Here is a 16,701-nt window from a genome sequence, read left to right on the forward strand (position 1 = left end):
GAACAAATAGGGGGGAGAAATATGATGGAGGAAAATACAGTTAGAAATAGTAACTGTGAAAAAAATTTTAAAGCAAATTTCTCTGATAAAGGCCTCATTTCTCAAACATATAAAGAACTGATTAAAATAAAAATAAGAGCCATTCCCCAATTGATAAATGATCAAAAGATATGATTGGTTTTCAGATGAAGTAATCAAAACTATGTATAGACATATGAAAACATACTCTAACTCACTATTGATTGGAGAAACACAAATTAAAACAACTCTGTGGTACTACCTCATATGTATTAGATTACTAAGACAGAAAAGGCAAATGACAAATGTTGGAAGAGATGTTGGAAAAATGAGACATTAATGCACTGTTGGTGGAGTTATGAACTGATTCAATCATTCTGGAGAGAAATTTGGAACTTTGCCCAAAGGGCAATAAAACCATGCAAACCCTTTGACCTAGCAATACCACTACTAGGTCTGTATCCCAGAAGAGATAAAAACAAAAAGTAAAGGGACCCATATGTACAAAAATATTAATAGCAGCTTTTTTCTCGGGGAAAAGAATTAGAAATTGATTGTATGCCCATCAATTGGGTAATGGCTGAATAAATTGTGGTATGTGATTGTGATGGAATACTAATAAATCATAATAAATGATGAGCAGGATGTCCTCAGAAAAAGCTAGAAAGACTTACATGAGCTGATGCAAAGTGAAATGTACTGTGTACAAAGTAACAGCAATGAGTTAAGATGAACAGCTATGAATGAATTAGCTATTCCTAGCAGCACAATGACCCGAGACAACTCTGAATGAAAAATGCTATCCATCCCCAAAGAATTGATAGTTTCTGAATACAGATGGAAGCATCCTTTTTTTATTTTAACTCTCTTGAATTTTTGGCTTTGTTTTCTTTCACAACATGACTATTATGGAAATGTTTTGCATGACTGCACAAGTATAACATATAATTGACTTGCTTGCCTTCTTAATGGGGGGTGGGAGGGAGAAAGAAAGAGAACTTGGAACTCAAAGTTTTAAAAATGAATGTTCAAAATTGTTTGTACATGTAACTGGGGAAAAATAAAAAATAAAAAAGAAGTCCAACAAGAAGGACAAAAGAAAAATGGTCAAGAGGAAATCAAAATCCAAGATAAATAAGGTGTTACTGATAGATATATAGACACACATATAAATATATAGATATAGATATATCTTTCTATAAAAGATTTGCATGTATGAATTACTTGGGAAAAACAGTAAAAAAAATATCATCCAAGAGATGTGTGACTAGAAAAAAAAGGTAGGCTAGTCAAATAACAAGCTCATATGCTATGTGACTAGAGATAAACGAACACTGCATTAATTGTCAAAAAAGGATAAAAGGTAATTCCTTCAAACTATAGACTGATGAGATTAATACCTTATAAATTTCACATCTATATGAGTTAATTATTATAATTATTGATGACTAACTTTTTAAACATATTATTAAAGGAAAAAATTTAAGCACCTGGAAATGTAGAAATCATCATAATCCAGGATAAGATCATTTTGAACAGTCATAATTGTCTAGCTCCATCTCCATTTTTTGCAAGATTACAAATTTGGTGGATCAGGGAAATATGGTGGTAATAGTATAGCTGAATGTTAGCAAATCATTTGACAGACTCTCTTATAAAATCCTTTTATTCCCCCCCCCCAAAAAAATCAACATGATGTGGTGGAAAGAATGCCAGATCTGGAGCCAGAGAACCTAGATATGATTTGCATTTAATTGGTATTTAATTTTTTTTTCAAAATGCTTTCCTTGGAACATGCCTGTGAAATAGATTGTGCAAGAATTAACATTTCCAACTTATTATGAACATCAGAGAGATCAAATTACTTCCCCCAGGACATAGAGTCAATAAGTATAAGAGCTAGATCTCTAACTTGATTATCTGTACTCCTGACCATTCACATCTTGTTTATCAAATTTTTAGAAGGTAATTCAAAGCTGGGTAAGATAGCTAATGCTTTGGTCAACATAACCAGGATCTTTAAAAAAAAATGACCATGTAAACAATAGGTTATGTCTAATAAAATGAAAACTGAAAATCAGGGATAAATGTTAACATCTACACTTAGGTTCAAAAAGGCAACCACACATGTAAAGGATGGAAGAAGATATAGACTGAAATCAGTTCATATCAAAAAAGAAAAGAACACAAGGGGTTTTAATGGCCTGAAAGTTCAATCTGATTCAATAAGCAATTTTGCTGTGTTTTGTATATGATGTTTTATACTTTTAAATGCTTTTATATCAGCTATCCTTTATATCTGGCTATCTAGAATGCTCTGTTTTCAGAATGCCTACATCTTTTCACAGATCAGTAAGTGCCATTTCCTAAATGAAACCTTTTCTCAGTCTCTCTGTTGCTGTTGATCTCTCCATTCCACTAGTTAGTTTTTTGTTTACTTATTTAAATACATGTTATATCCCCTAGTAGAATGTAAACTCCCAAGCAAGAAATGCTTTGATTTTATCTTTGCATTCACAACTCCCAACACATTACCTTAAAAGGTTTATTGGAGTTAGCAGGGGAAGAGAGGAGGGGCTAGATGTTTGATAAAATTGGTATGCAGAACTTCCAAAGAGGAAACTCCCTAACAAAGTAGATTGGAAATCTTATGAAGTTCATTGAGAAAATGATGGGTTAAATTTAGTGTCATACAGTTAGTGTATGGGTAGGTGTGTAATGTAGTAGCAGTAGTAGCAGAAGCAGTAGTAGTAGCAGTAGTAGTAGTTGCAGTAGTAGTACTAATGGTGGTGGTGATGCAGAGTAAAGCATTCATTCGGGAAATTGGTGTATAGTTTTCTTTCTCTTCATAATTCACTTCATAATTACTTAAAACACCTGGCCTGGATAACATAAGCAGGTAAAACGATTGTAATATATCTTCCCACCAGGTGAATGGTCCTCAACAGGACAAACTTGTGACCATGCTGAATTGTATATTTGTAAGACAATATGACTCCTCATTTCCTGAGAGAATGCTGAGACAGAACTCTGATGCTGTGTACCTGCATAAAGAGAGAAGGGATTTCTTCAGATGGTTGGAAATCTTCAAGAGAGTCAGCTATAAAATGCAAGCATGAACTTCTGAATGGCTATATGAAGCCTTCAGAGACATAGTAATGGGGAGAGCCATCCTCCAACATATTCCTTGACTTTCATTGCTTGAAAGACTGGAGACTGCTGAGAGCAGACTTCCCCTCAGTAAGATTGTCCTCTATCCTGGACAGAGATGAGATCTCCCATTTCCAGCTAAAGAGCTCTTTTGCTCATGTATTCTTTGATTTATTCTAATCTGTATTACCTCTCTGATTTGTTTGCTGCTTACTTTGTTAAAGAGGTGTACTAGTTATTGATGATAGCCTTTGGCTTGAGCTAAGTATTGCCTTCTTTTTTTGAGAAAGATCAGTGAAAATATAATTGACCCTAGGCCTTTCAAAATAATGTACCCCTACACTAACAATAATAGAGGTGTGGTAAATAGAAAAAATTCTAACCAAATATGCCACCTGAAGAAAAGTGAGGAAAAGAGTAAGCATGCAGCCAAAACCCTCTTACTCCCTACAAAGGCATTATGCTAAAAGGCAGAAATCTGTTACATTGGAAGAGAAGTGACCTAAATCCCAGAACAAATGTCCCTATGAGAGCCAGCTATCTTTATATTCATGAGGTTTTTATGCCCTAATATACAGACTTTTTGGCAATGGGCTGAGAAAAAGTATTTGATATTCTCAAGAGGTCTATCATATCTAACTTTTCAAAAAATTTTATTCAGGTCTCTTATTCCTTCTTTTTTGTTGAACTCTTCTAGGTCTAAGAGGAGCAAAGTGAAGTCCCCTACTGCTATGAAGTCCCCTAAACACTTTGTTTAAGAATTTAGATGCTATGTCAATTAATACAAATAAACTTAGTATTGATACTATTTGAAATTCAATTTTATTTTACTTTCACTTCTGAATTCTCTCTCTCTTCCCCCTCCTCCTTTCATTGAGAAGGCAAGAAAAACAAAGCCCATTATAAATATGCATATTAATGAAAAACAAATTACTGCATTCTACGTGTCAAATAAAAAGAGAAAAAAAGAAAAATGTAAAGAAAAAGAATAAAAGACAAGAAAATATGCTTCAAACAATTCATTGGCTGTATGTCTGGAGATAGATAACGTTTTTATCATGATTCCTTTAAAATTGTGGTTTGTCATTATGCTAATCAGATTTACTAAGTTCTTCAAAGTTGTTTATCTTTACGATATTATTGTTATTCTATAAATTATTATCTTGATCCTGCTCACTTCAGTTGCTATCAGTTCATAAGTGTTCTCGGATTTTTCTGAAGCCATCCCCTTAATCATTTCTTATAGTACAATAGTATTCTACCACATTCATAAACCAAAACTTGTTCAGCCATTCCTCAATCTACAAGCATCTCATCAGTTTGTAATTTCCTCTGGAAACTGCCTATTCAGATAATTTAATTATTTATAATTATATAATACTAAGAGGCTATACATAGCATCTTCTCACAAACTGCTCTTTAACCTTCTTTAGTCTCTAATGATTGCTTGTTCATGTTTACCTCTTTAAAGTTTCTTGACTCTTGTTTGTATATCATATTTTCTACTCAGTTCTGAACTTCTTATCAGGAATGCTTAAAAGTCCTCTATTTCCTGGAAACTCCATTTTTCTCCCTATAACATTATACTCAGTATCTTGCGGTAGATTATTCTAGGTTGTAAGCCTAGAACCTTTGTCTTCATAGAATGTTATATTCCAAGATTTCAGCTCCTGACAAGACTGATAAAACTTGTGTTTAATTTCTATCTTGCTACTTTCATCATTTTTTCCTTGACCTGTCAGCTCTGGATTTTTGTAGTAACAATTGGATTTAAAGAATGTTTCAGGAAGAAGCTTTGGAGGACAAGACCTATGCCCCGTACTCCAAGATTTTGAGCACCATTCATTTGAGGGGGGAATGATGACATTGTTTTATATACTTATTTTCTGTTATATTGTTGTGTAAAGTTCTGTTGACACCAGTAATCCCAGAATTCCCACTGCCCTATGTAATGGATAAGAAAGATCTTGGGGCCAAATGTAGTAGCAATTGTATCTGAAGATCTTTCTCACCCATTGATAGGCCATGTGACCTGTTTACATCACAGGAAGCCTAAGTTACATGGTGGGAGGAGCTTCCTGACAGAAATAGGAAGTTACATCACAGAAATGCTGAGAGAGAGAGAAAGATGTTATGGCTACTGATGGCTGCTAATGTCTGCCCTTGTGATTTTTAGAACTGAACAGGCTGACTTAGCTGTACTGTGAGTTTGTCTTTGGGGAGACCCCAGCAGGAGGTCAGAAAGGTTTTGGGATGGCGAGTCTCCAGTCTATGATATGGTGTTTTAAGTTCCTTGCTGTTATGGTAAAGTGGGCTGACTGGCTGTAGGAGCTGAACATTTGGTTATGTGATATGGTTCTCTGATGTCTGAATAAATGGTTTACTTCTTCTGCCTTCTATGTGGAAAGTCTCATATACTTTGCAATACAGAACTACATAGGCATTTTGACAATTATCATCTACATTGTTATTACTGCCTTACTGTTTCAACTTTGGCTATCATATTTCTGGAAATTTTCACTTTAGGATTCCTTTTAAGAAGTGACCAAATGGATTCTTTTCTTAATTTAATATAATTTATTTTATTCAGAACTTAAGAAGTAAAACAAGCATTTCCATAACATAGAAGAATAGAAAAAAGGATGATTGTACATGAAACTGCAAACCTGTTATGTACAACTTGCTATTCCTTTTAAATACATAATAAAGATATCATGCAACTTTCTTTTTTTCCCTTTTAATAGTTGAAATAGTTCCCTTTAATAGTTAAAATTCCCTAAAAATAGTTTAAAACTGCAAATTTATTAAGTACAACTTGCTATTCCTTTTAAATGTATAATAAAGTTATATAACTTTCCTTTTTTCCTTTTAATAGTTAAAATGACTTAATCATTCAAAGTTGTTCTTGAAAAATTATTGTTGCCACTGTATACAACATTCTTTTGGTTCTGCTCATTTCACTTTTCATTATTTCATGCAAGTCTATCAATGTTTTTCTAAGAATCCTAAGATTCTAAGTTTTCAATGTTTTTCTAAGAATTTCTAAGGTTCTAAGATCATCGAGCTCATCATTTCTTATAGCACAGTAGTATTGCATCACAATAATATACCAACTTGTTCAGCCACTCCCCAATTGATGGGCATCCCTGCAATTTCCAGTTCTTTGCTACAACAACAAAAAAGCTGCTATAATTGTTTTTAATTAAGAGTTTTTATTTTTTTAGTTTACAACACTCAGTTCTGAATGATTTTGAGTTCCAGATTTTCTTCCCCCTTCTCCCCACCACCTCTCCAAGATGGCATGGAATCTGATATATCTTCTACATACAACTTCGCATTAAACTTATTTACACAATAGTCAAGTTGTAATGAAGAATTATGACCAATGGAATGAATCATGAGAAAGAAGAAACAAAAACAAAAAAAAATAACAAAAGAGAAAAAAAGGAGAACAAATAGTTTGCCTCAATCTGCATTCAGACTCCATAGTTCTTTCTCTGGATGTAGACAGCTTTCTCCATCATGAGTCCTTTGGAGTTGTCTTTGAACCTTGTATTGCTGAGAAGAGCCAAGTCTATCAAGGTTAGTCATCACAGAATCAATATATCTGTGGTTGTGCTCCTATTTCTGCTCCGCTCACTCAGCATTATATCATGTAGGTTTTTCCGGGTTATTATGAAGTTCGTATCTTTCCCATTTCTTATAGCACAATAGTATTCCATTACATTCATATACCAAAACTTCTTCAGCCATTCCCCAATTGATGGGCATCCCCTTGATTTCCAATTCTTTGCTACCACAAAAAGAGCTGCTATGAATATTTTTGTACATACCGGTCCTTTTCCCACTTGTGTAATCTCTTTGGGATATAGCCCTAGAAGTGGTACTGCTGGGTCAGAGGGTATGAACATTTTGATAGCCCTTTGGGCATAGTTCTGAATTGCTCTCCAGAATGGCTGAATCAGTTCACAACTCCACCAGCAATGTAACAATTGTTATAAATATTTTACAACATATTCTTTTTTTCCCCTAATCATCTTGGGAAACTGATCTAATAACGGTATTGCTGGATCAAAGGGTATAGGCAGTTTAATAACTCTTTGGGCATAATTCTAGATTACTCTCCAAAATGGTTGGATTAGTTCATAGTTCCACCAACAGTGAATAAGTATCCCAATTTTTCCACATCACCACCAACATTTATTGCTTTCCCCTTCAATCATTTTAGCCAATCTGATAGGTGTAAAATGATATCTCACAGTTGTTTTAATTTTCATTCCTAAACAATAATCCCTTAGAGAATTTTTTCATATAACTATAAATTATATTGATTTCTTCATATCCTTTGACCATTTATCAACTAGGGAATGACTCGTATTTTTACGGATTTGACAAAATTCTTTACATATTTGAGATATGAGACCTTTATCTGAGAAACTATTTATAAAATTTCCCCAAAATTTTCTGCTTTCCTTCTGATCCTACATTGGATTTCTTTGTACAAAATCTTTTCTTAATTTAACACAACTGCAATTGTCCATTTTACATCTCATTCTGCTCTCTATTGTTTATTCATAAATTATGCAGTTATCCATAAGTTTGATAGATAATATATTCCATGTCATTCAAATTGTCTTGTAAGAGCTTTCTTTATATTTATGTCATGCATCCATTTTTACGTTATCTTAGTAAATGGTGTAAGGTATTGGCCTAATTTCTGTCACACTGCTTTCCAATTTTCCCAACAATTTTTAGCAAATAATGAATTCTTATCCCTAAAACTTAAGTCTCTGCGTTTGTCAAATACAAGGTTACTATATTTATTTTTTCGCTGTAAATTCTCTATCTACTCTGTTATACTGATCTACCTTTCTATTTCTTAACCAGTACCAGATAGTTTTGATAATTACAGCCTTATAATATAGTTTAAGATCTAGTATTGCTAAACTCCTTTCCTTTACACTTTTTCATTAGTTCCTTTGATGTTCTTGACTTTCTGTTCTTCCAAATGAATAGTCATTATTTTTTCTAATTCATAAATAACTTTTAGCAATTTAATTGAGATGGCATTTAATATGTAAATTAGTTTAGAGACAATTATTATTTTTATTATATTGGCTGTACCTACCCATGAACATTTAATATTTCTCCAATTATTTAAATCTGACTTTATTTGTATAAAAAGGTTTTTTAATAATTTTTTTCAGGAGTGGAGCCAAGAAGACAAAGTAAAGGCAGGGACTCACCTGAGCTCTCCCCTAAACCCCTTCAAATATTTTTAAAAAGTGACTCTGAACAAATTCTAGAGTGGTAGAACCCACAAAGAGACAGAGTGAGGCGGATTTCCAGCACAAGGCAACCTGAAAGATCAACAGGAAAGGTCTGTTGCACCAGGTTGAGAGAGAGTACAATCCAGCACCAAAGACAACATAGAAGAGCAGTAGGAGGGGTCTGTCAGACCTGGGTGAGAGAAGTACAGTCCAGCACAGGTGCACCAGTACAGCCCAGGCCCCAGCAAACCAGTAGCAGGCCTTAGGAGTGACTGAATCGGCAGCAGCAATGGCAGCAGCAGTGGCAGAAGCTGCTTCTGGAACTCTCAGCCCACAGACTGAATGTTCTTGAAAGTCACCTATTTTGATTTCCAGGAGCCCAGATGGCAGAGGAAGCAGTAAGTCACTCCTACCCTCTGTTATTGACCTTGAAAAACCCAGAAAATATCACCCCAGGAAAAATCCTGGAACAGTAAAGCCAGTAGAAAGACAGGGAACAGTAGTCTTTTAGCTCAGGAGGCTAGGGGGATTAACAAGAAAGGTCCTTCTTGCTGTACCTGAAGGGGAACAGTACAGGATGGGAGGCTGTAACAACCATGCTACTTGCCACTACTGTGGCTGTGTAAGGCCAATAATGCCAGCAAACAGGAGGGCTGCTAGCACAGGTTCTTTGATCTGCTTTTCTAAGAAAAGCAATTTTAAGGGGTTCATGATCTCACTTTAATCAACTACACATATATCATTCACTTACTTCAGGCGAAAAAGTCAGCACCCTAAACTTCAGAGAAAATACGAACAGAAATTACAAACAGGAATGACAAGCAGAGAAAAATAACACAAATCAACAAACAGGCTTCTAACTGTCTGACCACAGCAATACCAGATAGAGAAGCTCCAACATCTGGGTTTTTCAAAGGTGGGGGCTCCTTAAAGGCTACTCAGAGTCTTACCTGGTCAAATCATATGACACTCTTCCAGTGAGTGAGCCCCCAAACAAAACCTCTCTGGCAGTTCTGAGAGTTCTTGATTATCAATTCTAGATTCTGAGTTCAATGGCTATCTTATGGGTACATATATCCTTTTTCAGGGCCTGAGGGCTCCATACCTCTTAAGGGCTTCCCACCTTTTGTGACCTAATTAGCAAAAGTGTATGGGCCTTCCTACAAACAAAGGCAAGATTCAATCAAATGCACATGATTGCCTTAGTGCTGAGAAGCACTCCAAAAGAAAAAATAGTAAAAAGTCCCACTTTGCTTGCCCCTACTGAGGCATCCTGGTAAGCCAGCATCAAGCACTACCTCAGCAAACCAGCCGTAGATTCTGAGCACCACAGTGGTGGAGCAAGCAAGTACCAACACCAGAATCCATGTGTGCCTTGGCATAGCCAGGGGAAGCAGCAGATGCCAGCTCAGAAAACCACCACATGCAGCAGTGGCCAAGTGGCCAACAGCAGCTTAACCTACCTGTGCTCTAGAACAGCCCCCGGTGAAGAGGCAACCTCCAGCAGCCAGACCATCCCCACCACCACCCCTTAACCCACAAGCTTCATTGTAACCCCAAGGAAACACAGAAAAACCCCACCTGACCTCAGTACACACAAGCCAACATTAGCAGCTCCAGCTCAGCACCAGATAAGGTACCAGACACCTAGAGCCTCCAGCTGCCAGCATTTGAGGCCCCCAGCACACAAAGCCAGTAACCAGGCACCTAGCCCCCAGCAAAATAAGTGTAGGACAGTGCCCCCTGTGCCCATGAAAAAGAGATCAACTTTAAAAGCCAGAAAAAAGGCAAATACCATGAGCAAAAAGCAACAAATGAAAACAATGCCTTAGAAAATTATTATGGTGACAGTGAAAACCAAAACACAAACTCAGGAGAGGACATTGTTGATATGCTCCCATGCAAAACATCAAAGGGTCTCAAGTCCAAAAAGCTTTCTTGGAAGAGCTCAAGAAGGATTTTAAAAGGCAAATAAGAGAGGTAGAAGAAAAATAGAAGGGGCAGCTAGGTGGCACAGTGAGTCAGGAGAACCTGAGTTCAAATCCAGCCTCAGACAGTTGACACGTGTACTAACTGTGTGACCTTGGGCAAGTCACTTAACCCCAATTGCCCTGACCAAAAAAAAGAAGAAGAAAAATAGAACAACTCCTTTGATAATACAAGTGGAAATGGAAAATAGAATAGAAAATGGAAAAATGGAAAAAATGTGCACTGAAGAAAACAACTCCTTAAAAACTAGAATTGCCCAAATGGAAAAGGAGGTACAAAAGCTGACTGAAGAAAACAATTCCTTAAAAATAAGAATTGGGCAAGTGGAAGCTAATGACTATGAGATATCAAGAATCAATCAAATAAAATCAAAAGAATGAAAAATAGAAGAAAACATAAAATATCTCATTGGAAAAACAACTGACCTGGAAATTAGATCCAAGAGAGATAATTTAAGAACTATTGGTCTACCTGAAAGCCATGATGCAAAAAAAAAGTGTGGACAATATCTTTCAAGAAATTATCAAGGAAAACTGCCCTGAGGTCCTAGAACCAGAGGGTAAATTAATCATCCAAAGAATCCACAGATCACCTCCTGAAAGAGAAACCAAATTGAAAATGCCAAATAATATTGTAGCCAAATTCCAGAAATATCAGGTCAAGGAGAAAATACTGCAAGTAGCCACAAAGAAACAATTCAAATATCATGGAACCACAGTAAGCATTACACAAGACCTTGCAGCTTCTACATTAAAGGATTGGAAGGCTTGTAATATGATATTCCATAAAGCAAAGGAGCATAATCTTTCAGGAGAGGAGATGGACATGCAATGAAATAGGGGACTTCCAGACCTTCCTGATGAAAAGACCAGAACTGTACAGAAAATTTGGTCTTTAATTACAAGACTCAAGAAAAGCATAAAAAGGTAAACAGGAAAGGAAGAAAACATGTTATTCAATAAGTACAAACTGCTTACATCCCTGGATGGGGACATGATACTTCTAACTCTTGAGAACTGTATATGACATTAAGAAGGAATATACATAGACAGAGGGCGTGGGTATAAGTTGACTTTGAAGTGATGATAAAGAACCTGATTAAGCGATGAAAAGGGATTGTACTGGGAGAAGAGGAAAGGAAGAGGCAGAAAAGGGTAAATTGTATCATAGGAAGAGGCACAAAGACATATTATAGTAGACGGAAAGAAGGGAGGGAAATTAGCATTGAGCTCTTCCACTGTCATTGAATTTGGCTCAGGAAGGCAATAATAATATATTCAATTAGGTATAGAAATCTAACTTGTCCTATAGGCAGTAGGAGGGGAAAGGGGAAAGAAAAGAGAGCTGGTAGACAGAAGGGAGGGAAGAAGTAGTAAAAGAAAAAGGAAAGAAAATGGAGGGGGTGATAGAAGGGAGGGTAGATTAAGAGAGGCAGTGGTCAAAAGCAAAACACTAGTAATGAAAGAAAGGGAGAAAAGAGAAAGAAAAGCATAAATGGGGGAGGGGAATAGGATGCAGAGAAAGATACATATAGTAATCATAACTGTGAATGTGAATGGGATGAACTCTCCCATAAACTGGAAGCAGATAGCAAAATGGATTAAAAATCATAATCCTACAACATGTTGTTTACAGGAAACACATTTGAAACAGAGGGGTACACATAGAGCAAAGGTAAAAGGCTGGAGCAGAATATATTAATGCTTCAGCTGAAGTAAAAAAAAAAACAAAACCAGGGGTAGCAATCCTGATCTCAGACAAAGAAAAAGCAAAAACAGATTAAAAGAGATAAGGAAGGAAATCACATCCTGTTCAAAGGCAGCATAGACAATGAAGTAATATCATTACTAAACATATATGCATCAAGTGGTATAGTATCCAAATTCTTAGAGGAGAAGTTAAGGGAGTTACAGGAAGAAATAGATGGCAAAACCATACTAGTGGGGGACCTCGACCTCTCCCTCTCAGAACTAGATAAATCTAAACACAAAATAAATAAGAAAGAAGCTAAGGAGGTGAATAGAATTTTAGAAAAGTTACATATGGTAGATCTCTGGAGAAAATTGAATGGGAATAGAAAAGAATATACCTTTTTCTCATGGTACGTGGCACCTACACAAAAACTGACCATGCACTATGGCATAAAAACCTCATAATCCAATGCAGAAAGACAGAAATATTAAATGTATACTTTTCAGATCATTATGCAATAAATGTAATAAAGAGACATGGAAAGATAGACCGAAAATTGATTGGAAACTAAATAATCTAATCCTAATGAATGAGTGGGTCAAACCATATTTTTTCACATAGTTCCTGGGTTTGCTTTGCCAGCTGTACTTCCGGGTATTTTATACTGTTTAGAGTTATTTAAAATGGGATATATCTTCCTATGTTTTTTTCCAGGGTTTTGTTTGTGATGTATAGAAATGCTGATGATTTATGTAGATTTACTTTATATCCTGCTACTTTGCTAAAATTATTGTTTTAATTAACTTTTTAGTTGAGTATTTGGGATTTTCCAAGTATATCGTATCTTCTACAAAAAGAGATAGTTTATTTCCTCATTGCCCATTCTGAATCTATTTCTTTTTCTTTGCTTCTTCTCATTGCTGGGATTTCCAATACAATACTGAATAATATTGGTGACCATGGGCATCCTTGTTTCACACATCTTACTGGGAAGGCTTCTATTTTATCCCCTTTACAAATAATTCTTGGTGATGGTTTTAGGTAAATACTTTTTTATCAATTTAAGGAAAAATCCATTTATGCCTATGCTTCTCTTGATTCTTGTGTTTGAAAGTCAATTTTTTCTATTCAGCTCTGGTCTTTTCACTGAGAAAGCTTGAAAGTCCTCTATTTTATCGAAAATCCATATTTTGCCTTGGAGCATTATACTCAGTTTTGCTGGGTATGTGGCTTTTGGTTTTAATCCTAGTTCCTTTGACCTCTGGAATATCATATTCCAAGCCCTTCAATCACTTAATGTGGAAGCAACTATAACTTGTGTTATCCTGATTGTGTTTCCACAATACTAAAATTGTTTCTTTCTGGCTGCTTGCAGTATTTTCTCCTTGATCTTGGAGCTCTGGAATTTGACTACAATATTCCTAGGAGTTTTCTTTTTTGGGATCTATTTGGGGAGGCAATCTGTGGATTCTTTCAATTTCTATTTTACCCTCTGGCTCTAGAATATCAGGGCAGTTTTCCTTGATAATTTCTTGAAAGATGATGTCTAGGCTCTTTTTTTTGATCAGTGCTTTCAGGTAGTCCAATAATTTTAAAATTATCTCTCCTGGATCTATTCTCCAGGTCAGTGGTTTTTCCAATATTTCACATTGTCTTCCACTTTTTCATTCCTTTGGTTCTGTTTTATAATATCTTGATTTCTCATAAAGTCACTAGCTTCCACTTGCTCCAATCTAATTTTTAAGGTAGTATTTTCTTCAGTGGTCTTTTGGACCTCCTTTTCCATTTGGCTAATTCTACCTTTCAAGGCATTCTTCTCCACGTTGGTTTTTTGGAGCTCCTTTGCCATTTCAGTTAGTCTATTTTTTAAGGTGTTATTTTCTTCAGCATTTTTTGGGTCTCCTTTACCAAGTCATTGACTTGTTTTTCATGGTTTTCTTGCATCACTCTCATTTCTCTTCCCAATTTTTCCTCTGCTTCTCTTACTTGCTTTTCCAAATCCTTTTGAACTCTTCCATGGCCTGAGAACAATTCATATTTTTCTTGGAGGCTTTTGAAGTAGGGTTTTTGACTTTGTTGACTTCTTCTGCCTGTATGTTTTGATCTTCTTTGTCACCAAGAAAAGATTCCAAAGTCTGAGTCTGAATCTGAGAGCATTCTCACTGCCTGTTCATGTTCCCAGCCAACTACTTGACCCTTGAGCTTTTTGTCAGTGTGTGACTGCTTGTAGAGAATACTATGTCCCAAGCTTTAGGGGCTGTGCTGCTGCTTTCAGAGCTACTTCTACACAGCAAACTCTGCCACACCAGCACTCCTCCTCCCCCAAGAACCGCCAACCCAGACTGTGACCAAGATCCAAGCAGGCTCGGCACTCCCGCTCTGATTCCTCCCACAGGGTGGACCTGGGGCCAGAAGCAACCACAGCTGGAGCTCTGGAAGCAGCCCCAGCTGATATTTCAGAAGTGACTATAAAAAGTTTCTGCTTAGGGAAGGATTATTACTTAAGTTTTAAGCCAAGTCTAAGGCATTTTGTATGCCAAATATGCATGACTCTGAATTGCTGGAGAAAATACTAAGCACAATGATACGCAAGGGGTGCAATTGTATTTGGAGAATTTGGAGAGAGGAGACAATCTTTTTCTTTCTTTGAGAGAGAAAATACATGGTGCCAGATTGCCTTTGGGATGGACTCCAAACACATAGAAAGAAAGAAACTTTGTAAGCTGCAGACATATAGGGGAAGCCAGCTTCTTAACATGTTCCTGATTTCTAGCTTCCCTTCCAAGAGAATGTGGAGCATTTTTGCTTGTCTGGGAATAGGGGCCTTTACTTGATTTAAGCTGAAATATCTCACTCCCAGTGGGGCAGTAAATTCACTCTGAGTATTTCTTGACATATTTTAATCTGTATAACTTCTATGATTTCTATTTGCTAAATGCTTGAATAAATGTGTTTGCTAGCTATCTACTATTTGTGATAGTCTTTTATATAACCAGCATTTAGCAGGAAGAGGCCAAGTATGTGGGTATAAGCTTGGGTTAACTTGGGGTAATCAGAGAAGTAATATTTTTTTGAATCTATCATTCCCCCTAAACTGGCAATGTTTAGCAGGGCAAACAGATTAGAATAATATACAAGCAGACTCTAGAGGAAAGAACATTTGGTCTAGTGATGCTCTGGAGGCTTGCTGTTCTCTCCCACTCCAATTCTCCTCTCTTCATGGAAGGTCCAGACTTCAGATCATATCTATAAATACCTTCCATGGGCAACATCTAGAAACCCTATGAGATACACTTATCTTAAACAACAAGACACAACTTAAACTTCCTAACATAGAGAATCACATTAATTGCCTTTCATGTTTCTAATAGAACACAGATATAGTACCAAGTTGTAGTATAACAGAATTTGTACATTGGATGTGACATAAATGGCTACCTAGTCCACCCTGTACATGAAAGTAATACCCCCTGTGGTTATAATATTCTCGTACCCTTAAGTATTAAACTGAAAATATTATTATTGTTTTGCTTTCAATAAAGAACAGCATCTACCCAACATCATGAGATATTTCTTCCCCTGATAGAAACTTTAAAATTTTCTTACCATCCAAGCTGTAACAAAGTCTCCCATCCAGGTTCCTACAGCAGCTACTTTCATAAAACTTTCATTTCTGATGCCCATGAAGTCTGTAATAATGTATGCTCTATGGGAAAAAAAATAAACCACATGAGCAAATATACACAAACTTAGTGAAATACAAAGTCAATGTTACCTCATTCTTTAGAAGCTTAAGTGGATTTTCCCCTCTCTAAACAAGCTCACTTGCTTTTGTATAATCATATATTCTTTAAAATCTCAAAAACTACACTGAGCTCTGAGGGTGTTTGGGGAAGTTCCAATGAGAATCAAAGACTGGCTGTTGTTGCTAAATCAATTGGTCTTTTAAGTGACAACTGATAGAAATATTTTTAAAAACAAAATCCTGAGAAAGCCTATGTTTCATATTCAAGGACAAGCAAAGATGAAATATTTCTTGAATCAGAGTTCCTTAAAAGTCAAAACTTCATTGATCTTTCAAAGGTAAAAAAAAATAATAATAATAACAGGTAGTTTAGGGACTGTTGATAAAATTATAGTGATTATCATTTTTTAAAAAGTTTAAGTCAGGTAAAAGAAATTCTTATATTAGCCATGTACAAAGAATGAAGAAAGGAAGGAAGGAAAGAAGGAAGTAGGGAGGGAGGAAAGGAAGGAAAGAAGGAAGGAAGGAGGGAGGGAGGGAAGGAAGAAGTGAAGGGAAGGAGGGAAGGAGGAAGGGAAGGAAGGAAGGAAGGGGCTAATATAAGAAGAGAGAAGGAAAGAAATAAAAGGGCAAAATATGCTTAGAAATCCTATGAGATACATTTATCTTGAGCAGTAGTACACAACTTACACTTGCTAACATAGAGAATCACATTTGGTGTTTATAATATAACACAGATAGAAAAAAAAGAGACAAAAGATAGTCCTTGTCCTCTAGGAGCTTACAATATAATGTGGGAAGACAACACACAAACAAGCGTATACAAAATAAGCTATA

The 16,701-nt window shown here is 36.0% G+C and overlaps 1 protein-coding gene across 5 annotated transcripts in view; it reads right to left on the reverse strand.

The window, feature by feature from the left end:
- TMEM117 (transmembrane protein 117) overlaps positions 1-16,701 on the reverse strand; it is a 218,274-nt gene that overhangs the window by 98,988 nt on the left and 102,585 nt on the right. For all 5 annotated transcript variants that reach the window (XM_036761974.1, XM_036761976.1, XM_036761979.1 and 2 more), the window contains one exon: positions 15,726-15,825. In XM_036761974.1, the coding sequence (XP_036617869.1) occupies positions 15,726-15,825 (100 nt within the window). The remainder of the gene's footprint in view (positions 1-15,725; positions 15,826-16,701) is intronic.

This window comes from Trichosurus vulpecula, chromosome 5 (assembly GCF_011100635.1).
Source record: "Trichosurus vulpecula isolate mTriVul1 chromosome 5, mTriVul1.pri, whole genome shotgun sequence".
Lineage (NCBI taxonomy): Eukaryota > Metazoa > Chordata > Mammalia > Diprotodontia > Phalangeridae > Trichosurus > Trichosurus vulpecula.